Source organism: Schistosoma mansoni, chromosome 4 (assembly GCF_000237925.1).
Source record: "Schistosoma mansoni strain Puerto Rico chromosome 4, complete genome".
NCBI lineage: Eukaryota > Metazoa > Platyhelminthes > Trematoda > Strigeidida > Schistosomatidae > Schistosoma > Schistosoma mansoni.
Window position 1 is genome coordinate 24,604,892 of NC_031498.1, and position 26,693 is coordinate 24,631,584.

General features: G+C 29.6%; 1 protein-coding gene across 1 annotated transcript; it reads right to left on the reverse strand.

Annotated features, from left to right (window-relative positions):
* Window positions 1-1,913: 1,913 nt before the first annotated feature.
* Smp_151490 (putative nebulin) lies at window positions 1,914-25,243 on the reverse strand (the record flags this gene model as incomplete). The annotated part of the gene is made up of 8 exons (XM_018797284.1): window positions 1,914-2,319; window positions 3,667-3,706; window positions 5,114-5,207; window positions 8,861-9,019; window positions 9,714-9,803; window positions 11,348-11,420; window positions 23,992-24,079; window positions 25,185-25,243. 8 exons carry the CDS (start codon window positions 25,241-25,243, stop codon window positions 2,146-2,148), a joined length of 777 nt encoding a protein of 258 aa, XP_018652341.1. The 3' UTR covers window positions 1,914-2,145.
* Between the last annotated feature and the right edge of the window lie 1,450 nt (window positions 25,244-26,693).

The following is a 26,693-nucleotide window of genomic DNA, read 5'->3' on the forward strand; positions in this document are numbered from 1 at the left end:
CTACTTTTCAAAACATCTTGTTTCCTAAACTCGATAGTTTTATTGAAAAGTATATCAGTTATCGTTCATGATGACATTATATTGGCTTACGCCCTTGCTGTTCTCTGTGTAACTAGAATAATCTTGATTGTTATTTGTTAGATTTTGTTGAAGGATATTTGTTATCTGATCATTAATTTCTTCTTGTAAAAATAGAAAAAAACCCATTTTACTGATTTCTGTATTACTATAAGTTTATTATTGATTAAATTCCGTGAAACAATTTGCAAAATAAATGTCTAAGTGCACTGGCGCGAGACTGGTAGGTCCTGAGTTCGAATCTCGCGAGGTGAGATCGTGGATACTCACTGCTGAAGAGTCCCACGATAGGACGAAACGACCGTCCAGTTCTTCCAAGTTTTCCTTGGTGTTCTAGCTTCAACTGACTCATGCTTTCAACTATGAAATAAATGGTAGTCTACCTTATCATTCCTAACTATTATTATTTAAACATGGATAACATTTAAAATTTACACCTTAACAATATCTCATAATATACACTTTGTTTCTATGATCTTATCTATATGATATTTACATAAATTACATAAAGTTAACGTAATAATATCAATCGAAACTTATGTATCCAAAACCGTTATACTTTAAATACCGAACTCTTCAGGAGTCTATACAATTAGTAGATAAATATAGAGACTGAATAGATCAGTTAACTTGATATATAAAATTACAACTATTTGATAATAGTTTAAAAGAGATTCAATCATTCACTTAATTATTGATTTTTATTCCATGAGTAAATATAAAAGTAAATAATGTTTTCTTTTTTATTGTTAGTAATAAATTCATTCTCTCCCTCTCTCTCTCTGCTACCCTCCTCTATCACTAACGACTTATACAAACATACAAGTTCAATTGAAATAAATGAGAAAATAAAAAAAACAACTAAATTTTCTTTTTTTCTAAAATCCGTTAGTGCATCTCTGAAATCTATTCACATTTGTAATATAGATTGTATACTCTTTCTGTATATATAGAGATAGATAGAGAGAGACCTATAATTGTATATGTCATTAATGATATAATCTGACAGTTACTATTATAACATTAAGGTATTCATATATATATATTAGTGCTATTATGTTATAACATGACCGCATTTAATGCATATTGACTCTTGAATGATTCATTATTCAAATGATGATGATTTGGAATTTCAGAACAGGAGCTTTTATATTAAAATGACAGTTAATGAATAAAAAAAAAAAGATAAATCATAAGCATATAAATGAATATATGTCAATTTAGTAAAAATTATTATTATGAATTATAACAAACAAACAAACAGAAACAAAAACAAAAAAGAAAAAAAAAGAAACACAAATGATATACAACATAAAATCAATATATTCAAACATTTTTTATTTTCTCAAAAAGCAAAGAAAGGCTTAGAAACAATCTGGGAATGTGTCATTAAAAGAGTGATAAAAAAAAAGTGTAAACAGGTATTAATTGAATTAAAACTATGTTTGACATTATAACTATTATGTTCATTATTATAGTTGTCTTAGGTACCCAGGTACACATACAGACATGAGGATATATCGAAAAAAAGAAGTGTATATATAAGTAGCTAATAAAAAGCTAAATAATATGAAAGTGACGAAATATAAAATCGAATATAATTTTAATGTTTAATAAGGATATGTAAACGAATGATTGATGAATGTCATTCAATTACTTATCTATATTGTAATTGTTTCCTTACATAGACTGAATAAAAGATGATTATATGATAGGAATTCAGAAAACTATAATATTTCTATGTTATAAACCTTTTGATAATGTTGTCATAGCAATACAATGAAAACTATAGGGTTTTATAATTTATTCGAATCATTTGAAAAGACTTTATGAAATATTATTGAAAAGTCTCTGAATAAAAAGAAAACGTTATTTCCTAATGAATTTTGTCAGAAGTCATTGTCTGTTCAAAATCAACTCTATTGATATGTTATTATAATAGTTATATAGGTTTATAAGATTATAATAAAAAAAGAAGAAAAGCTACCTGAATTAAAGATACAAATAAAATAAAAGAGAAAAAACTTATTCATAGTCATAAATAGTAACTGTAATCATTGAAATTGTTTAACGGTATGGTTTAACATAATTCGATGGAAGCATTCCAAATTTTCCAGTTCTTTGAACAGTACCATACATCCAACCTTCGGTGATAGGTTCACCATTCACAATAATATCACCAGATTTAAAAGTCACTTCATCGTCTTCTTTAGCTTCGTAACCATACTGTGCAACAAAAGTCTATAAAATAACAATAATATACTTTAATTATATTGCTCATTCTTTCATTGTTTGATTCTATAATAAAATTCATGACAATGATTTGAAAATATATGCATCATAAATAGATATAAACCTGAACATGAATTTGTAATTTTAGAAAGTGCAAGATAGGATACATATTCGTTAATTTGTAGCTCATCATCTTCAAAATGTTCAAGATGTGTGCATTATCTAGCACTTTTCCTTCGTTTAGTTAGTGAATACTGTATAAAGAAGAATTATTTTCATTGAGAATTTCACTTTGAGCTCTAATTTTTACTTTATTTATTTTTTCATCCGGCAACTTGGGATGTGCTACAGCAGCATCTTCACAAGAGATATTCTTAGGTAGCTTCTAATGACTGAAACGAAGTCTTCAACGGAAATTACACTCTTAATTGCATTACTAACACACTAAATGAACGTCAAAATGCTTGAACATACTAGATATCATACTTTTATTGAACACTAAAACAGAATGGTTATCCTCAGCCATGTGAAGATTTCCAGTCTCGTTCTAGGATATTGATAATAAAAACTTATTGTGACCGCAAAAACCATGACTTTCAAGCTTGGTTATGGTAACGTAAATATGGGCATAACTGAATTTCAATTTTAACATCAGCTAACTAATGTTAGGATACAAACCGTTATGAAAATGATATTAGTACAATGAGATGTTTAGTAAGTTAGTACTCAAGAACAAAGTCTGAACTTTTAATATCATACGAAATATTTATAGCTTAACATGGGTATTTGAGAAATGTTCTGTTCTTTGAGCTGGATAAAGAGAACACAAAAGATCTCATACACGAAGAATAATATGCGAAGAATTATTCGAAATGTTCAATTGTGGTATTCACTCAAAGTAACGATATAAATCATGTTCTTAACTATTAAAATAAATATATAATTCAAAAGTGAATGATTATTATCATCAGTTAACTTGTTGAAAAGAATCTCCTTAACTATTATAGAGTGACATTTATTTCAACTGTACAATTGATGTGTACTTGTCTAAACATTGCCAACCATATACGTCCTCACTTATTTATAAAAAAATATGCAATTTGATATGTGATTTAGATGTCTATACACAATGATTTTAACCATAAGTACAGATTACTCAAAAAAAGATCTCCTACAGTTTATTTTGATCAATAATGAATTTTTGAAAACAGCAGGATACTGTTAGCTTTTTAATGAGTATGTATTTGAGTTGTAAGCTGATAGTATCACATTTATTATGGAATTATTTAACTAAAATCAAAATAATCATGAAAGTCATAATTAGAACATGAATAACTAAAAAAAATTTGAACATACCCCACCAAACCCTGAATTTTGGTGTGTATGACCATGAAAGCTATCATGAAAAAATAAAAAAAAATAATTACATTTTTAACAATACCTAACTATTCTTGATCATTTTGAAACAGAATATGATGCAATAAAAATTTTCTACATAGATAAATAAACTTAAATATCCTAGGTAACAATTGTTGTGTAAGTTATCATGATGGTATGAAGTCAATGATGGTTAAAGGCGATTGAGAGAAAACCTTAGATCTTGGTTCATGGCAATCGGCACTGGTTATTAAGGAATAAATGTGACCACTAAGTAACTGATTCAAATGAAGGTATTCAAACATGTCATACAGTGTAACTTTCAGACACGAAATCATTCAGCTAATCAGGTTTCAAATGGTCTCCTGTACAGACAAGTAAATACCAACATCGCGTATGTGTTCGAATCATTACAATAAAACCCTTTGGTAGAATGAATTGATCTTATTGTACGGTCTTTTTACAATGGAAATTTTTTAATTGCTTTAGGGCGAATAATAAGGAGTTATCGAGATAGGTTAAATATTTAGGACAAGCTTGATATATTAAGCAGAGTATACTAATCAGGAGTATGCTATTTTACTAATTATCACTGAAGTTTTAAAAAGCTGTTTGCTAAAACTACCTATATGACGAAGGTTAACCAATCATATGTTCAGAGTTCAAAAAAATAAACTGCTCAACAGGAATGTAAAGACAAGTGGAGCTGACAAAACCTCGATGAAATCACTAATAATGTCATCGCAACATACTGCTCTAACATATTCGGACCAACTATACAGCTCACTTCTATATGAACTAAACGTCCACAAAGACAACCAAAGCTTCATTACCAAACCATTCAGCTTATAAGACATAAGTCGACTAAATATGTAAAAAACAAAGAAACTGTTGTATTCTGACAAAGAATAAATGAGTGCTAACTGCTAGGAATTATTCATGGACTATTATTACACATACTTTTATTGAATAACTATCAAGTGACTATATTATATGTACATTCATTTTTATTTTATTATAGACTTTCATTTGACCTACTGACTATTATATGATTTGCTATTCTTAACTTACTGCTGATTTAATAGTTACAGTCTCTCACACCCGTAGCCACTTTCGGCTTAATCTTGTGTAGTTGTTATTTTCTATTTTATGGTATGACGCAGTCTGATTTGTTTGTATATAGACTACGTATTTCCCTAATACACGATCCATACAGTGGAAGCTGATATTGATGTTCTGGGCTAAGCGAGCTCAGTTAGGCTAGAAAAACCAAAAAGGACTCAGAGTTTACTCTCAGCTGCTCGAACTGGTCAACACGTCATTAGTTTGGTGCAGTGGCAAGGCTATAAAAGTTTGTGTTCTAATTGGCGATTAAGTCATGTGACAATTAACAGGGCAAGAGTCATATAAGAAACAATTGACTTACTTTAGGTTAACTGTCGAACCTCTAGGTATATTAATAGTTTCTGTAGAACCTACATTGCCACCAACAGTGTTATTGTTAGTTCCAGGCGGAAAACCTGAAGAAAGCATTAGTTGTGAAGAAAGAAAGATCTTATCATCATTCGTAATTTATAAAATTATACCAGAAATAAACTAAGATTGAACTTTGATTTAATGGTTAGCAGGAATAACGATAAATGACCTTCTATCGGGGTATATTTATTATATAAATGCAAGTGAAGAGGGTCATTTAATAATTGAAACGCTCAGCGCTCAATCTCAAGCACAAACCCTACTCCATCTATTTCAATGTCGGCAGACAATCAATATAATGTTGTCACAAATATCGTACAATGTAAAGTTAATTAAATAAAAGTTGTGTTTAATGAGCTACACCGGGATATATAATCTATGGTTTCAAAAATAAAGCTTAATTTTCTTATCCAAAATGTCCAACCGCAATTACCAAGAAACAAGATACAAATGATATTCATAGTTTCAATATGAATATTGATGAATATAAGTGAGATGTCCATTTATATTTACTGTAATTTAAAATATCTCAGTCTATAATTAACATGTTTACGTATCGCATCATTAGAAAAGTGATCTCATTATATTCACCAGGTACCAAACAATAATCACATAATATGCTAAGAGATATTGAGAAACGGTAAGGCGAAAACCGATTATATGTAAGAAGTATGGAAGAAAATAATTTAATCGAAGAGCATTTTGAAAATTGAAAAATGATGGATACAAGGTAATGGATTGTAAAAGTAGAAAGGTGATTTTTTGGACTAGTGTAAAATGAAGGAAAAGACGAGTCGTTTTTGAATGCTCAGATTAAGTTTCGAATTATATATTGCCAAAGTTTCTGCTGTGAACAGGGCTTTTGATCTAGGTTCCTCTTGAGTTAAATTGATCTAACCTTGAAAATAGTATTTGTGAGTGTAGACTGTTAGTTAATTAGATTTTTGAGAACAGAACTACTGACTGTTTTACATTCATCTGTCAATAATTATCAAGAACTGTGGTCAGTGTTGCTTCTTGGAGACCAACATTTGTTTGAATGTTTAGTTATCAGTGTAAAACTAAACAACCTTGTTTGATTAGCTTATGAAAACTGTTTTCATGATTTGAATCATAGTCTATCTACATACCATCTTTATCAGTATGATTACATAGTGGTGTAAAATTTTCAAAATCAATATTCCTTAGATTAGTTTCATGATGATTTCTTTGTCTAGTATAATATTGACACTTCCGTAATCAAGCCAGTAAACACACAGGATACTAATACCATTAATATCATATTTCAATCACACAATACACTTGTCAATCCATATATTATGTTTTTCTTGTCATATTTATAACATGTTTAAATACCTTTATAGTTGGCTCAAAATACATCTCATAAGTATTTTGGAAATGTGAGATTTCTGTAACATGAATAGATTGTTATTTTTTTGTGCATAAAATGCGTAATATGAGAAAAATTGCTAAATTGTTTCTTTAAAAGAAACTATTTTTGCACTACCCCCCCCATGGTGACAGTGATTACGTTGAATTTCATCAAAAAATAGTTTACAGAAAAACAATCAATAGTATTAGGGGGTTAATAAACATTTTTCAAAAACTATAAAGAGTACTGAAGACGTTTATAAGCTACTTATATAATTAGAAAGTATAAAAAACTTGATCTTGTCTTCGGCTAAAATGAACGAATTTAATGCAGATTGTATATTTCACTTCTTGTAAGTGATAGCATTGATAATTCTTGGCTGCTTAAATCAAAATGAATGGATTGGAATTCAAATGTGCAACCCATCGATTGAATGTTAACGGTTACAACTTAATTATTATTTCACTAAAAAAGAGATTAATTGGATTGATAGTTTCTCCGGTATCTGGTACAAGTTGGTAGCGGTAGCTTAAACAGACCTACTAGTCATATTGTTTTTACATATTTGACAGCTTATTGCTTGACACCTATAAGTTTCGAATTATTTTGTTAGATAGGTTGCTAATGTAGTCATCAAAGTTCTCTGCTAATGCTCCCTATACTACGACTAAACGGCTGTAAATCACTTTTTGGTTTTCAGTGGTTATTTAACAAAGAATAGTCGATTATATAAAACTAGAATATTCGACAACATTCATTCCATAATAAAAACAATTCCATATTGCAAACGAGTTTTTTAAACATATATATATATATATATGTTCCGCCCGGGATTCGATCCGTGACCCGGTTCAGACTGGTGCCCCAATCCAACTCCTTAAATAACGGAGCAAATGGGTCATATCATATTCCATCCTTACGACCTTAGCTTATCGTTTCATGTAAAAAGTAGTCAAAACCATCAAGTTATAATGAATGATCAGTCTGAGATTAAACCCTGATAAAATAGCTCCGACCACCATCAATAGTTAGATGTAGTCACAATCACGTAACTAATGTTGATAATATAATCCAAATCCATGTCACCTAGTGTCATATTAAGAGACGCTATCACTCATGTGGATAACGTTTTACCGTTTATTATACCTAGACATTCATATAGATTAATAACTGAGAAGACATGATTGTATTGATCTAGTCCTGACTACTGGTTAGATTCTGTTGATAGATATTACTGTCTACATAATCTAATAGTGTAATATTTTTTTCAGTTTTTGGATGATCTACGAATTAACCGCTGTTTTGTTAGGGAGAAGACTACGTTATGTTAACAGTGAGTTATAAGATTCACAGTTGTTAACATTAAATATTTCTGATCACGGTTTCGAATAATTTGGGATTACGATTTAGTTAAAATAAAGGTAATTTGATGTTTAAAATTTGATTTGATTGAGATGAAGTTATTTTATTCAAATAAATTCGTTATTATTATATCATGATAAATACTATGTAACTGACAACAAAGAGTCAATTTATGGAATGAGACACTATTACTTTTAAGAGTGAATGATGATCAACCCCATATTGTGAAATGAATGACTTCAAAGGTGTTGATCAACAGTCTGAAAATATCTTACTCTTCAAGAGAGACTTAAAAGTTTTATGTTCTGTTCTATTTGAAGTTGTGTGTGTATACTCTTATTAAGTAGCTGATTCGAAAACAACTTTTCTGTGATTCGTGGTTATTGTTGGCTTTTAACAGAACATTTATTTGATAGAGTAAACAATAATACTGCAAACGTTTTTTTTTAATTTTAACATTTTACATTTTAGTAGTCTTAGGAAACATATCACTCGAAACATGCATTTTTCTCAAACAGTCCAATTCAAATAAAGTACCTACGGGATCTTTGAAAGCTGAATTACGGAGGAGCTATAGTTGTTCTAAGTTAATCAGCTGAATGATCTAGAATTATACACATTATTTTAACACAACTTTAGTAGATATTCGTCGACAAATTAATGGTTTTACAAGTCAAACATTCCATTTTAGTGACGCTGCATCAACATTTGAAATGAAATCTCACTAAATGACTACTATTCTGAAACCAACAGTAAACCATCAACCACAAACGCATGTTAAGTCTTCTCGCATAAAAGGCATTCATTCACCGAATTTCTTAAAATCACTCAGCTGAAAATTATTACATCGAAGTAAAATAAATAAACAAATAAATATTTTGCGTGAAACAGATTAGAATACGTAATTATTCATCACGCTATATATATGTAAACAATGTTAATACACCATTTTCTATGCTTTACCTGTAGGAGTAATAATAACTGAATGACAAGAACCAGAGCGACTTAGTCCATTGTGGTTTGTTGGTGGTGTATGCCCTTGATCATAATGATGATGATGATTGATTGGATCGATTTTAAGGTGACATCCACCACTATTTGATAATGATCTAGAATTTATGCCTAGAAAAGATGTCATTTTATACATACATGTATATATATACTACAATAATAGAGTGTAAAAATAATAGAAACCAAAATTAAGCTTTTTGATTTAAGTAATAAATTATTAAGAGTAAAAACAGTGCGGCTTTGTCTACAAAAACGATATTACTCTTTAATTCACCAACTAATCCTGTGCTTTTCGATTCCTACTGACTGTCAAGTCAGAATGATGTTCACCGTTGTATACATTTAATCTTTCTGATTACAGTTTTGATGTCAAGACATAAACAGAGAATTAGTAAAAGTTTGTTATCTGTCTCATCATTTGTAAAAGATACATTCTATTAGAGCGTGTTTTCTTAAGACGGAGTTAATAAACTTGAAAAGCAGTTGGATAGAATATATTTTGACCAGTTTACACATGTAATAGTCACTGTAACATTGACTAGTATATCGTAATAATGTGAAATAACTTCAATAACATTGTATGAGATGATGATTACAATAAACGAGTTTCTGTTCTTGGACCTCTCTCTTGAACATGCATATTATTTTCAATATTTAATGTTTAATACAACATAAGTCCATGCTACCATAAACCGTCATTATATATAAAAGCATTCAAATTATAATAAACAATAATGAAAATAATCTTTATAACGATAAAGATCACATGCAAAAGTAATGCCAACTTGTATTCATCAAATTGTACCTGACGAATTTGAAAAAGTATGCGGTGAAGTGCAGTGATTGCTTAATCCAAATCGAGTAGGTGGTGGTGTATAACTATTGTAGTATGAAGCTACAATTAACGGAATTAAAGAAATAACATAATTCATATTGAATAAGTGGTTTTCGTGGGTGTAATTTATAAAATAGCTATGTATATTTACTTAATCTATTACAGATTCTGCAGCAGTTACTATCGTTATTAAAATAACCCTCAAAAAATTAAAAGTCACACTGTTAAGTACCACTGAATTCAAGTTTGATAGTTGTATCACAACTTTTGACAAATAATAAATTTTATTATCTGATGAATAACTAGCAATAAAACATCCATTCACAGTTTAAATACTATTAAAAAGACTACGTACAATAAAATTGAAGTAAGAATCGGATTACATGTTCATGGTAAAACATGAACAGGTTGAGAGAAAGTACATTTACTTATTGGGAAAACACATCAATATTAAAGCAAATATTCTTTGCAGTAGATCAGTCGAAATATGATAAACTTACAGTTTGTAAGTTTCATCAATCTGGTACTTTGATTAGCATTATAGGCTTGAAACAGTCATGCAAATTCTTATTATTAACTTTCGTGCATAAACTAACGTTGATTATAGTGTCATGAGTGTTACTAATCTGAATTCATCTAACAAAAGTATAAGATCAAAATATCACTTGGATGGCTCCGAAAGAAGTAGTTTTTTCTGTCCTAATAAATAGAATATTATTTCTAGTGGAATTAACAATAGTGAAAACCTACTGTAGATTAGATCTTGTGTGAATTTGACGAATTTTTATCAAGATGGAGTCAGATTAGAAGGATGATATTAAGTTGATATTTGAGAATCTATTGTTTCTCAAATTTACCATACTTACATTGATAATTAGCCCTATGGGCTTTGCTTGGAATGTAAGATGTGTTTATGTAAGGATTAGGATTTTTAAATATTTTATTTGGCTGGGGTGATAGAAAAAATTTATTTGTGAGCATGTAACCATGCTTATACTTTAAATCAGTGAGAATGTTTCAAAACTCTTCAAATTAATTAACCCATGATTAATTATTTCAAGAAATGAATCTGATAATGGACGATGGAATAAAAATAGAGAAATAAACATGTTTATGGTCTCAGTTTACGGGTGTGGCTGTACGTTTATTGTGTGGGTCTCAAAGGCTTTCGTAATAATAGAGACGTTTAGTCGAGATCACTTTGGATATCTTCAAGACAACATAAAAATAAAGGATTTCTAGTGAATATCCAAAAAAAAATTATAAATCAAACTGATGCATATTTGGTATAAGCGTGTAATTATTGGTTAAACTTGCATAATTAAATGAAAAAATTAGCCATGTTTTAAGACTGTGTGGCATGATATTTATTACCACCGATTGTTTCCATAGATCACTGAATGACTTCCAGATATAAGTTAACCTCCTTCTAAATAGCACAATGATTACGCTAAATATCGTAGTAACTAGAGTAATTCTTAGTTCAATGAGTTGTATTATTTCCTATAGTTTAATTAATCATTTAATAACAGTTATTTGTGTCGGCCGTTTGAATCATTACTTATTTACAGGAGTGTAAATGTCTATAAATAAAAACAACATACCACCACGTCTATATGATTGTGGTGAAGAGCGTTCATCAAATCCAGAGCTTCGTCCCGAACGAACACTGTTTGCCTTATTTAAATGAAATTTCAAATAGCAAAATAAAAAAACATGTATATATTCAAAATAAATGAATTCATAGAGTCAGTGGTTAAACATAAGGGATACAATTTTATTTCAGTTATAATTTTAGCACGAATATAAATCAACAAAAATGGTGATCTGAAAATGATAAATATAGACTTCTACATTTAATATTGTGTTGTTTAAGACTATTTTGTGCAAAGCATTAAAAAGAAAGCAGATATGTGATAGAGTAAGTTGTATTCATCAAATAGTTGGTTTCCAGCTAAAACGAACAATGACAAGTAATAGCCTAAATAAAAAAAATAAAAGATTCAGTAATTTACGAGGCGATGTTATTTCATGATAAATATCCTCTTCGCAACACATAGATCTCTCAAAAGAACATAATATGTAATAATCATTTATTGATTGATGATTTCTTTCTAGATGAATTTTCTAAAATTGTAACCTGGAACCATGTCGATAGTGAGATTGTTATAAATGTTAGCATGGGAATAGAATCACATTCTTACGGTTAATTGACGTAAACCTAGATTCCTTTAATTTAATCTCATATGTAAAAAGCTGATTAGTGTTAGGTGGTTGCAGGTAGTCAGCAGGAAACACTGGATCCAAGTTTCGTGATAGCTTGCATACTTTAACGAGGTATGTTTGAGAGACAGATCTCCTGTAGGACTATCAGACGCTATCCGAATAGTTTTGTTTAACGTCGCAAACAGTAAAGCTGAATGGTATGAGTTCAAATCTCACTGGAAGCACCAGACCGCGTTTTTTTTCAATCGCTTCATTCTACCTAAATTCACAACACAGCATAAATGTTGAGTCACTCAAATAAGTGACTACGTCAAAACTTGATCGCTGAAATTTGAGCAGTACTAAACGACTAGACAAATAAGATTTTAGTCACTACTCAGTGATAGATCAGTCTAAGTGTTAATTATTCATACTATGTGACGAGACATTTTATTACATTACCTGATGAAGATCAACTTTACTGAAAATAACAACAGTTAAATTAGCCATCAGAAAATATCTAGGTTTATACTAATATTTAACCATGATAATCTTTGAAAGTACTTTATCTCTTGTTTGATACAATGGTTATTTAATCGTCAATTTACTATCTTCTAAAGTTGTTTAATATTTTACAAATGAATATAAACAAATTAAAACAGCAACTCAAAATTGATTGAAAGTAGCAATATAACTGTTATAATCTTAATTGATTTAAGTGAATGTGCAATTTGTAGCTTTCGCGAAATTGTTTAAATAACTACAAAAGTGAAATACCGACGATACATAAGTAACTATTTTGTTATAGTTTGAAACTTTTTTATTAGTGTGCAGTGTAGAAGCTTTGATGATTCTACGCTTTGTGTTTTTTTTCAAAAAAAAATAAAAATAAAAACTTTCTTTTTACACTTTATCATTCAGTGAAAATAGTTTTATTGTATATCTGTGTGAATTATCACATAAAAGAGTTTTTCGATTGTATAGAGGAATCTATTCACAGTTTAGTATCATTATTTGAATTACACACTGAATAAAAATTTCAACCACATGGTCATATTGGAATTCGTATCTGAAAAAAGTGTGTCTTTTTTTCTTTCTTCTGGTCATAATGAAATTTGTTGGAAAATTTCATGAATACCAAGAAAGACAGCTCACAGCATTATTGATAGTCTTTAAGACTAATATTCGTACGATTATTATTACTAGTAATGGTAGTAGTACATAAGCCTTTTAAATGACAAAATACTCTGTTAGGAAAGGTGTTAGTATCAAAATTTGTATATATATAACAGCAAGCAAAATATCCATGATATAAGATAGAATCACGTGAACATAGATATACACTCAAACAAACACAGTGAATTCAACAAAGAATTTTTGCTGACAGATGACCACACAGAGTAACATTTTATACTACCGCTAGCTATATACAAATTTATATCTTATGATCATTTACATAATATATTACATGATATATATTTTACAGTATCTATCATTATTCTATTGGATTGTTTATCATAGTGGATTATTCGTTGAGGAATAATAAAATAACCATCTTTCATGTCATCAAGTGGAGGTTCGGTATTCAACTGCTCTTTTTAGCTTCTGACGTTGCGCAAGTGGATTGTAGTGCCAGTTACGAAAGTAAGACTTTACTCGACAAGAAACCTACCGTTTACCTGTATCTAAAAAGCAGCTCATGAGACGAAAAGAAAGTGATATCAATATTACAAAATTGGAAAGTTTGCTATTCAAAAACTATTCATTATACCGCCATTCAACTAGTTATAACAAATACATATCAGTGACATATGAGGAATTTTATTGAAAACAAAATAATATACCTTTCAGTTTACAACATTATAAATTATAAAGAATTATCAGTGTGTAAACATAGTTATCCATTGAAGAGAAGAGTAAATAGCTACAGTTGTTAAACTTGCCTTCTTGCAATTTAGCAATCAACATAGGTAGATAAAATATTATTGAACCAGTACAATACAAGTATGAAAATCATTACAAAGAACTTTGTTAAAAGTGAACAGAAAAAAGATTATTCATTTAAAACTGAAAACCAGTGATTGACTACTCAGTACATTAAAACACCAAAACGATCTTTGACGTTTAAATGTTTTGAAACATATAGCGAGTAAGTGAGTAGTAAAAAAAATCTAAGATGTTTGTCTCTTTCTTTTTGAGAGTCATCAAATGGGTATATATACACCCAAGTGGTAATGTTCACAATCGAACTCGAATCCCTACTATATAAATAAATCATCGTGTTAACCCAATTTTCTCTTATAGCTGAACATTTACATCAAATATATTGAGTTTGTATAAAGCAAGAACTACAACTATTATCGGATCAAGTATACAAATGTCCAAAAATAACATTTCTCACAAATATGATTTCGTGATTTACATTAATTATTAGATTTTGATAATCATTAAAATTTGTTTAAACAATAACAATTACTGAGTGATTGAAACATGTTTTTCATGATAAGTAATAAATGTTGAGCTTGATCAATGTAGATTTACAGTATTTCAATTAAAATGAAAGAAGGGTCATTTAAAAAGAAAAAAAACAGTGAACCATTTATTACACTTCAGCATGCTTTTATCATAATGATTAACCACTAATGATGTTCAGAATATATATTTACAGTAATTAAAATATCAAAGGTTAAAACTTAAAGCACTTGCTGATATCAAGTAAATTTAAATGTAAGATCTTATAATTAACATTATTTTACTCGATTTTCTAAACTAAGACAAATATGTTAGGTTAATTGATATTGTGATGTGTGCTACTGATGTCGATAGATGTAAGTAGAATGAATCATCATCAATTTAAAGTGAAATGCCTGGCAACAGAAGGTTAAAAAGATCGAAGAAAAGAGAACGAGAACAGAGAATGATTGGTGTGGAAACGAAGAGACAATGAAGTCTAAGACGACTGACTGATATTTTTCAAATGAAGTATTTAATGTGTGGTTCTCAGATCTTATTAAAAGATTCTCTATTTTTGTGTCACATATATTTAGTTGTCCCCACTTGTATTCTCGTTTACTACAATATCAGCTGATTGTCAGTTAATTTGAAAATAATTTATATTTGATGAATAAGGATTCCGTGTTTGCTTAAACTCTTCAACGAAATTAATTTTAAGTGTTTATATTATATATACATATATTCTAACATGACTATGACAGTTAGATTTATCTATCTCATCATATCGGACACGTGAATAAATAGAATTATTATTTAGAGTCACATGTCCATGACACTTATTAAAACCATCATTTGAAGTATTTTCGTTAAGTTGGATGAAACAATTTTTTTTTTAAAATGCTCAAAATTTAGCTATCAGTTAAATTGAACAATAACTATACAAAATTATATAAAAGAAAAGAATGTGAACTTCACATGATAAATAAATAAATAACATGTTATACACTGAATAGATAGTAATATTGAAAAATATACTTTAGAATTGCTTCTTTGAGGTTGAAATTCGACAGAAAGTGGGGACAAAAGAAATGATATTCTCATTTAATTCATTTGAAATAAAACTAGGAATTCAATAAAATTAAAAAATATACATATTTAGTTTAAATTAATAGCATGAATCCATAATATAAATGGGTATATGAAAGTCCTGAAACTTGGAAAGATACATATATAGATGCTATTCTACTGTTCGTTGTCGAAGATAGTTGATTAAATAAAGATATGTAAAGTAATTGAATGCTAAATAGAAATAAACCATTTGATTGAATTATTCATTTGTAGATATTACGCTTGAAATAAATTTCTAATTAGAGCCATAGATGGAATAATTATGAGAACCATAACTTATTTATATATGTATGATTGATTTTAAACAAAAATGTAATCTCAAATTTTAAAAAGCTTCACTATTTAAGATTTAATATCAAATAACAAAACATATCTGAGATTATCTTCCTGAGCTAGACATCCTCATTACCAAGATCTAGAGCCTCAAAGTTGGTAATAAATAGTTTACTCAACATTCACTGCTCATTGACAATCTTGTTTATAATTGTAAACAGTATTCGATCTTAGATATACACTGTCATCTAGACTATTATATACCATAAAAATCTGTGAACAAATAGTTTGCTGTTATTCAGCACATTAGGAATAATAGTTGTCGTTATAATTTATTAAAACCATTCAGTATGGTAAGAGTATGGTTAGCAAAATTAAATGAAGCACAAAAAAATCAAATGTAACTACCGTCTCATATTGTTGAGTATTGCTTTATTTTCCAAAAGTCGGACTCAAATTACCTCTAAAGCAGTCTTTTTGATGATTCACGTCACAAACTTTTAAACGGTGTTTACAGTTGAAACAGAACCTTTGAAACTAGCATTCTGAATGCCTAATTCTCAAGGACAAATTACAAAGTTCAATGAATAAAGGCTTGAAATTAAGTTTTCTTACTTTTTCTTTTGTTCACATGTTGAACACTTTGTCAAAAGTAATCGAGTATACAGTGCAAGTTTGGCTGAAGGATACTTTGAATTACATTTACTCATTATTTACATTCATATATTAATATATCAAATTGTGTAGCTAAATATGAGTTTACATTCATATCACAGTTGTTTGCAGTCATAACATACACCTCAGACTATGTTCTCAATGTTCAAAAGGAAACAATGTTTAAAATTTTCAAGACATCATTCATTTTCTTTTTTGTAAATCTGAAATATATTATTTCGCAACGAAATCTACCTTACCATATAGTTTTGATAGAAAAAATAGTAAAATTCATAACATCTCATCTGTAATTATAAATACTTGTTAGTAAATAACCTAATTCGATGTAAAGGATACTTTTGGTTAAAACAACTGACTAGAATCATTTATAGTGAAAAAAATCAAACAATAACCAGATTCGTGGATGGGTTTAAGTTAGACAATAACACAGGTGGATACCGGGTCAGTGGTCTAAAGGTAAAGCCCTCGCGCGCGAGACCCGCAGGTCATGGGTTCGAATCCCGCAAGCGGGATTGTAGATGGGTACTGCTGAGGAGTCCCATAATAGGACGAAACGGCCATCCAGCGCTTCCAAGTTTTCCATGATGGTCTAGCTTCAATTCACTCATGAATTCAACTATAAAAATACTAAATCTCCATAAAACCCCTTCAAAGAATTTTGTTTATCAATAGATCATCTACTACATTAATAAACTCATCAGGTACTCAAATTAGATAAATATCATTCAAAAAATAATAGAAAATCACTTTTTAAAAAAAAATAAAAACAAAAGATTGACAAATTAAAATTGAAACTAGAAACAGGGATGATCATATAAATTATAGGAACAGAATGAAATAAAATCATGCATAGAGATAGTGAAACGCACTTACCCACTGAAAATAGTAAATACCAGAAACAAAAAATGAGCAATTCAAAATAAATGAGTGAAAAAACATTTAAAACTTTAAACCTTAAAATGGAGAGTATTTAACATTTAATGGATATCATTTAACAAAACTAAGAAAATCAATAGATAATAGTATAAAACCAATTTAGCACTACTCTCCCATGAATATAAATATGTTTTTCATATTTACTTTATATGCTTCAAATTACGACAATTATTCATCCTATCTTGGAAAGAATTCAATTAAATATTATTTGGAATGTCTATTTTGATGATTTAGATGTAACATTTCTCTGGAATCATAAGAAATATCAATCATATTTAAGGCAGAGGCTTATTCAACTATTACGTTTTAAATGATTTTTTTGCAATTATATTTTATGAGTAATATGACTTCCTGACGTTGACCAATTCAAAAATTCAGCTAAACATGACGATTATCCAGGAAGTATTTAAACTAAGTCACTATTCTGAAAACTCATATGTATATACTGGTGGTTAGATGAGCATGTCAGTGATGACCTTGGTTGAGTAAATAATTGGGATTATGGTGACAACTTTCCTTTTACTTGCATCACATTTGTCGTTTTGATCTGAGATGCCATTTGACCTGTCTAGCTTTATTTATCAGTATAAATAAGTCATACACAATATGAAAGGAAACATTCAATCGATGTTTCATGTTTGCTCTACTGACATTTGTGTCAAGTGTCTGTTAATCATAAAACTGTATAGTATATAAATTAAAGTTTTTTCAGAAAGTCTACGAATACAACCATACTACTAACCACTAATAGGTTGCAAACTAACTTATTTTAACTTGATAAGTTTTATAATAATAACTTAAGGTTATAACCCTGGATGAATTAGTTTAATTAAGTTGAATAATTATAACATCTGTTAGCAATTAATGTATGTTCTGTCAAGATATTAATCAGTATTGTGAACTGTGAGTTCACCGTGTCATATTATTAAGTTCAGAATCATATTGAGTCGAATAAAGCTACACTTGTTTGATGAATTGACTATAGCATATAACCATCAATTATTTTTTGGGATAGCTTATATACCTTTCTAATGTATTTCAGAAGTGATGTTAATCATGAATTGACGTTAACGATAAAATCACAAAGTACTAATTAGTGGGTTTAATAAAAAGTAATCCTTCATCATTGTAGATATTTTGGTAACATAATAGCTGATACACCAAATAGTTCTATCTGTGGTTGTGTTATCTGCTGAGAAATTTCGAACCACAAGGACTACTAATCACAACCGTTTTCTTTAGTTTTCTAACCACTGCCAGTTATTGCCAAAATTACTTTCAAGAAATGACGAATATCACAATCGATCTACCGCATAGTAAAAGTAGTAGAGAAACATACTGAGAAAATTCTGATGTAATATTATACATCAAACCTCTTGCACACATAGATATTCAATATGACTGCATAAATGTGCCTCACTAATAATATGCATTGTGACATAAAATTTCGCTTACATATTCAGATATGAAAATCGAAACAATTTGTATTTATTTGATAAATCTGATGGAATTCAGCGAAATATTTTCTCAACGAATCAGCCATCACTCAGTGTATAGGTACATAAAATTTCAAAGACATCATGTTTAGTGAATGAGACCTAAACATTTACTTCGGTTAGTTTACCTAACTGACCTTATAACTCGTCGCTAGTATATTAATTTTAAACACATCTTTCATTGATGCACGACCTGCATTAATTGCACAACCTCATTTTGTCATCATTTACAAAATGGATCGATATTACAATCTTTGTCATTGCATTATCATGAACATTCACGCTTCGAACTCTCTTGTTAAATATATATATATATCCTATCAGTTTATTAGTAATATATTTACAAGTGCAAATTATCAGTAGTAATAATGATAATACTAACTAATCTAACTAGATTAAAGAGTTGTAAATGTGATATTTTGTCATTTCTTTATAATTATTGCAAATTAGTTCGGAACCACATTTTGCCTATACGTGAATACATAGCAATAATAATAACATTAAACTAAACTTTCTTAAATACAGAGAAACATTTGTGTTTTTATGAAGTATTCCATAAATCAGATGGTTGATTCAGTCATTAACTAGAAGATATTAACCAGAAGTAGTAAATTGTTCATCAATAATTATTACATTTAGAATAGTTTTAATTAATAACTGTTGAATTTATATGTATAGGGAAGAATCAAATTTACACATTAGACTCTATTTATAATAAAAACTAAGAATCTAATAATCACCTATAACCAGTACTTCACCGAAAAGAAAACTGAAATTCTTAACACAACAAATAAGACGATGAATATATTGGATTATCAACAAAGAAGTTAATAGGTCAGTATGATCTGTTATGCTTAGAAGTAGTGGATATTTCCTTTAATTAACATAAGCGCACACACAAAAACAATCATGAGAAATTTTCTATACTCATATACAAATGCAAGCACGAATTGTGTAATATCTACGTTTTAGATGTAATTTCAGCTGTTTCATTAGACTAATGTCTTAGTTTGACTACATACTATAACAATAAAAGCTATACAAATATTGTCAGCAAATGTATAGGGTTTTGTAAAAGAACAGTCAAAATGAAAATGCTTTTGTTTTGTCATGTATCAGCTAACCTCACTGTATTGTTTCGATAGTCTCAGTGTATGTTGAGTCCACAAGTCATCTGGAAATGATGTAATTTTGCTTCTAATACGTTGAGCATCTGCACTGTATCTTATCTAGAATGAATACATATATATATGTTTTTAGGTCAGAAAATGTTGTAAATTTTATTAAACATGTAGACATGAAGAGTCTACGAATATGTGTTCATTTACTTTAACAAATGAATTGATTCTAAGAATGGTTAATATGATTCCGTAGTCTACAGGGATCATTGCATTCTATTGAAAAAGGGATGATGACAAAACTAACACGTAGTCCAATTACTCACTGTGTACATTTGTAGCCATTAAAAATGAATCGTTCAATCTAGGTGTTGCAGTTCCTAGGATTAATTAGCACAGAATATCTTTAGCAGTCTGAAATTAAACCAACACTCTCTCGTAGTTTCGAACATATTTAGTTTATTGTCATAAATATGCCATACTATTTAGGTGTAACTGTTTATTAGGTGACTCAGTCAGTAATTACATCTAGTTTACTTATCCCTCTTGCTTACAATAGACTAAAACCTCAAATAACAGATAAAGGCAAACCGACAGAATGACGAGTTTTGTTTGAAAATTAAAATCTTGTTCTATTACTCTATCCAGGACAATTTATTTATCAATAGACCATCCTATATATTATTTAGGGCTGTAGTAAGATTATAAGCTTCTTATATCCGTTAAGCTTGTAAAAGTAAAAGGGGGCCCTAGTAAATCTTTCTGGTATATATCTACAAATACAACGCATAATTTATGATTCTCTTCTTATCGCTCCAAAACATACATGACCGAATTGTGTACAGCATTGGGTAACTGACTGAGAGACTACTTTAATTTCAGTATCTAATTTCATTGTTTTTTTTTATAAAAATAGACTCTTGTCCGAGTTTTGTTCAGTTTGCTTAAACATGGGTTACATTGTGCCGATGATTTTTGGTGAAGAGTATTTTTTAAAACAAAATAATTATAATTATAAAAGAGACTGACCAAAACAATCATTTGAAGACAGTTTTAAATTTAATTTCAGATTCTACTATACATTAGCAAAAAACGGGACAGAATACTTTATCTTATTAGGATAATACTTTTCTGTATTTCCCTATACTACTCAATTGAATAGCTTTTATAACTTAGAATTCATTAGTACATTTTCCGTACTTTCAAATAAATATTTCACTCAGGGATAATTGGTGTAGGAAATATATTTAAATGACCAGCTAGAAATAACTCAAAAATAAAAAAATCTGTACTAACAAAATAAATCAGTTAACCAGTACACTTCCATGCCGACAGTCTTGTGCTTTCAAACAATTAACCAGGTGAATAGTGTTTAAATCAAGATAAAATAATACCTATGTTAAGATATTTTAGACGACGGTCAGAGAATTTCAATGACCAATAACAAATATAAGATATGTGTGTGCATAAATTCTTTATAAATTGAAAGTGTTTCTTTCTATGGGTTGTATTATTTTCTGTTAGAATACAAAATAAGTAATCAACTTGCAAAATAATTTGCTGAAGATTATTTAGTTCATTTTCAAATTTTAATGAGCTCAGTCTCAATAAAAATTCTTGGATTTCGGGTTTGATAAATTTCAGTTCAATAAAAAGTGTACATTCTGAGGTAGATAGCATATGACTTAGTTAAATGAAGGAAGATCCTATTGTGTAACAAGGTGGGACATCATGAAAAACCCCGATTAGTATAAAGATTTATCATGTTCAGATTGTTGTTGAACTGTCAGTATACACAGATTTAGATCTACTAGGAGACGCCAAAAAAGGTCGACCTTAGGTGACTAGAGACAGCCTTCAGAAAACTATGAACTCAGTTTTCTTGTTAGTAAGCATCTGTCTGCAAGGGTTGCCTATAATCTTCAGAAAACCGGTGCTTCTCATGAGATTCAGAGCTGCTTCACCCAGCTCCATAGTCTTAAATGTTATTACTGAGAATCGGTTGGTGCACAGTGTAGATCAAATGTAAAGAGTATCTTTATTCACCAACTCTTGATTGTCAACTGGAAGGTTTGAGATTTGAAACCAGTTTGATATATTTCGGCGTGGTATCGTTAAATTTCACGCAAAGATTGTACCTTCGTAAAGGACTGTCAGCTCTTTGGCAGAGATTCAGGAGGTCGTGAAGACCCGGTTATTTTTAGACCTTGACTGACATAACTGGAAGTAATGCTCTAAATCTTCACAATCATTTTGTCACTTTCATATATTTCATTATTGCCATTATTGTTTACTTTGAAAATTGTAAGCAACTACGATTCAGTCGGGACTGGATTTCTAATTAATGCAACTGTTTGATAAGTCATTGTTATAAACTCTATACAATAACCGATCATAATGTTAGAACAATAATAAAATCAACAAACAATTAAGTAACATTTCTATAATTTTAGTGAAGTAATAGAAGTTAATTTTTATTGATTAAATATAGTTATAAACGTAGTTATATATTGTATATATTAAAGATATTTTGTTAAACCATTCCACAGAAACTTTATTCGTTAGGCGTCTATAATAGGGCAAAATCCTAAGTTGAAATTATTTACTTTATATCTATCAAAAGAGTTAAATTATTATGAGTACAAGTGGAACGTGGCTAACAGTGAAATCCAGGACGCATTTCATTCTGTTTGGAACTCGTCAGAGGGATGTGCCTCTATTTCGGAGTTGATGGTCACTCCGAGACTCGAACATAGTATCGTTCTTTTTAAATGCTTCAGACGATACTGAATTTTAGCCCCGGAGTGAACAACTCCAAAATGAAGCTACATCCTGTTGACAAGTCCCGAATAGGACTAAAAGCGCGTCCTGGATTTCACTGCTTTCCACCAACCGTCCTCCATTTAATGCTTATGAATTCATAACAATATCGAGGCGATCCGTTCAGGATCAATTGCAGTCTTAAATATCAATAGGAAGATTTGAACAACCAATACAAATGAGTTGAATTATTTTTTGTGCAAACTCTCTGTAATGGAATAAAGTTGATTTATTTAGGAATGAATGTTCAACCTAATGATTGGTGTTATTCCCTCTGTTGTATCTTATTCTACAATACGTTTAGTAGAAAAGAGTTTAAATCATCTATGCGTCTGTCATATTCGTTATTTGGATGAGAAATAATCCATAAATGTTTACGTTAGTGGGAATAAAATTTCATAGGTCAGGAGACTTCACCACTAGGTCCTTAAATTACAAAACTTTAAAATAAAACGTCATTTACTAAGTAAGTGTACATCAATTTCATTTACATATATACTTTCATTTATTACAAACTTTTGTTTATCTCGACAATTATTTTCACTTAGTTAAAGCAATTTATGTTAGTCAGTCTGGCTTGAATTAGTTGGTTGTAATATGTGTTAATTTACTCAGGTCACCAGCTAAGTATCTGTCATCCAAAGACTTTTTGATCGTAATTGAGTGTACATGTTTCTTTTTCTGTCGACAACCTTTTCTGTGTATAAGTTTGAAGTACATAAACCTATTTTTCAATACTTTTGTGCATGAAGTATGGTGATATCTTGTCATTTTGATTTATCTTTTTTCATCATATTCAGATGCTCATTATCAAAAACACTAATATTATTTATTTGATCAAACCATCCATTTAGATGAGGATAGATTTCTAGTATCTTTGTATGGGGATAGTAAAAAACTATGAATAAAATTTCAAATGAATCAAGAATAGATACCTATTTAATACCTTATTATTTACTAGTATATTTCAGATGTTGGTTCAAAATATTGGATCACTTTTTATAAAAACGAGATGACTTCTAGTTTAACCCTTAGTTCATGGTTAAAATTACGTTTAACTTCATCAATAAAAATGTCATGGATTAGGTAATGGTCATTAAAGTGATCTACGGAAAACAGCTGGAAATACAGAAAAACACTTACACTGCTAAACATTCTTGTATTATTAGCTACTCTCAACAGTTCTGGTGTATCCGGAATGAATGTAAATGAGGTCGGCTTTGGAGTGTGTCTACATAGAGATGAAGAGTAAATTGTAAGCAACATATTAGAAAAGTAAATTTCCAGGAAAATAAGTAAAACTTTTTAACTTAAATGAACGCATAATTTGTGGATACTATTTTCATTTGGACATAGTTATTGTCACAAAGTAGGATCTACTATTCATCCACTAGATGGCTTCTTTTGACCTAGTGTGGATGTTAAGAGTGGTGCTCACTTACTGGTTCACCTTAGATTGGACTGAAAACACAACTATGTAGCATTTAAGTCATCGATGTTTAGACCAAAAATTCACAATTCTGACACCAGCCTGTATCAGCATTTCATAATATGAAGGATCGGATTCGAACTAACTGTAGTGTGACTAAAAAGGATCTGGAAATCCTGAGTTTTGACTTTGTATAGGATTATTGGTGAGTTTGTTAGAATTTACTGGACTGTAAGAAGTCGGTTATTCATTTTTCCACGGTTTTTTGATATTATTTCAGGTAATTACAGTTTGTGAAGAAAACTATCCTAGTAGACTCATTTAAACTTTAACCACTTATAAGTAACCTCAATGTATATGTTCGACTTAGTTTCAGTATTTAAGGTGGATATTATCTGGGCGCAAAATTGTCCAGGATCTCTCACAATCCTCCATTCTCAATAATTTGTGTGGTACATTAGGACCAAATTTACCAAAATACTTGTTGAACATTTTAGGCGTGTAAATACTAAAGTTATAAAGATAAAGTCATTTTTATAATTCGCATTTGTTTCTAATCACTACCGATTACATTGGATGACTTTCGTGCTATATATCTTGTTGATCTAGGTTGGTAGTATGAATCAGAAAATTCTAACGAAATTATGTGCATTACTGGAGTTTGAGGATGCCGTTTTTGACTCAATGATAGATAATGAATGTGTAGCCTCCAGTCGATAAGAAACGAATGATCATTTTTGTTAAAATTTTTATTCACACATCAGCTGATGCTGTTCAATGAAATGCCATTCTCAGGTTGAATGTAGGAAACTTATTCTAAACGTGTACAAGCTACAGTGTGAAATCAGCAGTAAATAAAATGATTCTGTTAAAATTATCAAAAATCGTAAGATTTAAATAAGCTTACGCTGCACAATATGGCTTCTTATCATACCCACCATGGTAGTTACATATGCTCAAGGCCATCCCACAGTGCTGACAACGGAAACATCTTCTATGCCATACCTATAACAGATATAAACACATACGAAAAAGGAGGAAAATTCATAAAACCACAAAAACAAATATGACAGATATTATACACAACTTTATGAATTTTGAATATAATTTCACAAATCTAACTGTCTTATTTATGTTATAGAAGTAAAAATAGATTTTTTAACAATCATTTTCAAAGGTAGGTATGAATTGTTGAGAATATATATATAATTCATTTTGTTCATCATGCAGGAGATAATTAACAAACTGTGTGATCGTTCCTTTGCATCATATCTCGCAATACTAATATCTTAGCTAGCACAGAGCTTATTTGAAAATCAATGATTCAGTATTTGTGTGTTATTCTCCTCATTCAAGATAAAAATTGTTAATAAGAACCACTTTACTAAATCATAAATTCGGAAGCATAGTAGATTTATTCAGCTTAATTAATTAAAGCACTTTTTTGGCCTCCAGCCTGAACAAACTAAGATAATTAGGCATATGCACTACGTTTCCCTTTTATTTGTCAAACAACAGGGAAAAGTATAAGAGAACAAGCTTTAAGGGAATAAAATACAATGCATCTATTCAATGTTTCGTAATACGCCGGTTACCAGTGATCATCATTTTCTAGAAACAACATTTCACGGCCTAAGTGTTTAATTATCTTTTCTACATGATTTAACAAATAAATTTCTTGTATCATATGAGCAAAATACATTGATTTGTTGCTACTACACAAGTGCAATATTTAGTACTTAACTGTAACGAAGAACGTTAAACTTAACTTTCTAATAGTTTTTGAGCACTGTGTGCTGATTTAAACTAAGTAAACGACCAAAGTGTTTAAAACTTAATTATTCATATCAAGGAGTTGGAGCAAATGATAATTAACTTGGGTTACTAACATTCACCATGAACTTTCCTCCAAAATGGTACAATCGCTTAAACTATTCTTAAGAAATATAGCCAATAAACTATTAGCGAATAAAAACAACTAACATTTGCATTAATCTAGATACCAAATGCTGAAAAATATCGTTAATCTCGGTTTTCAACTGTTCATATTTAAAGAAAATAATTTTAAATCTGCAGCCCTCAAAATGTTGAAATTAATGTTAAAAAGTTAAAAGCTGAAGGGTCCAGGTGGCTGGTCTAACAATATGTCAATCAAAAAAATTCGCTGAACTTTACTTGCACACTAATCAAGAAAAGAAAAGTAGGGCGAATCATGGAATAATTCAAGCTCTCATTATAAATGTCATAAAAATTATATTATGAATGACGCTGAGAGATTTTTATAACACAAACTTGTCCAGACTGACTTATTCTGACTTAAGAACTGACTATAATGAAGCGATGAATTATTTCTACCTTAATATTTGGATGTATATTTACAATTTACTGTTTAATATGTAAAAACTTTAAATTCTAA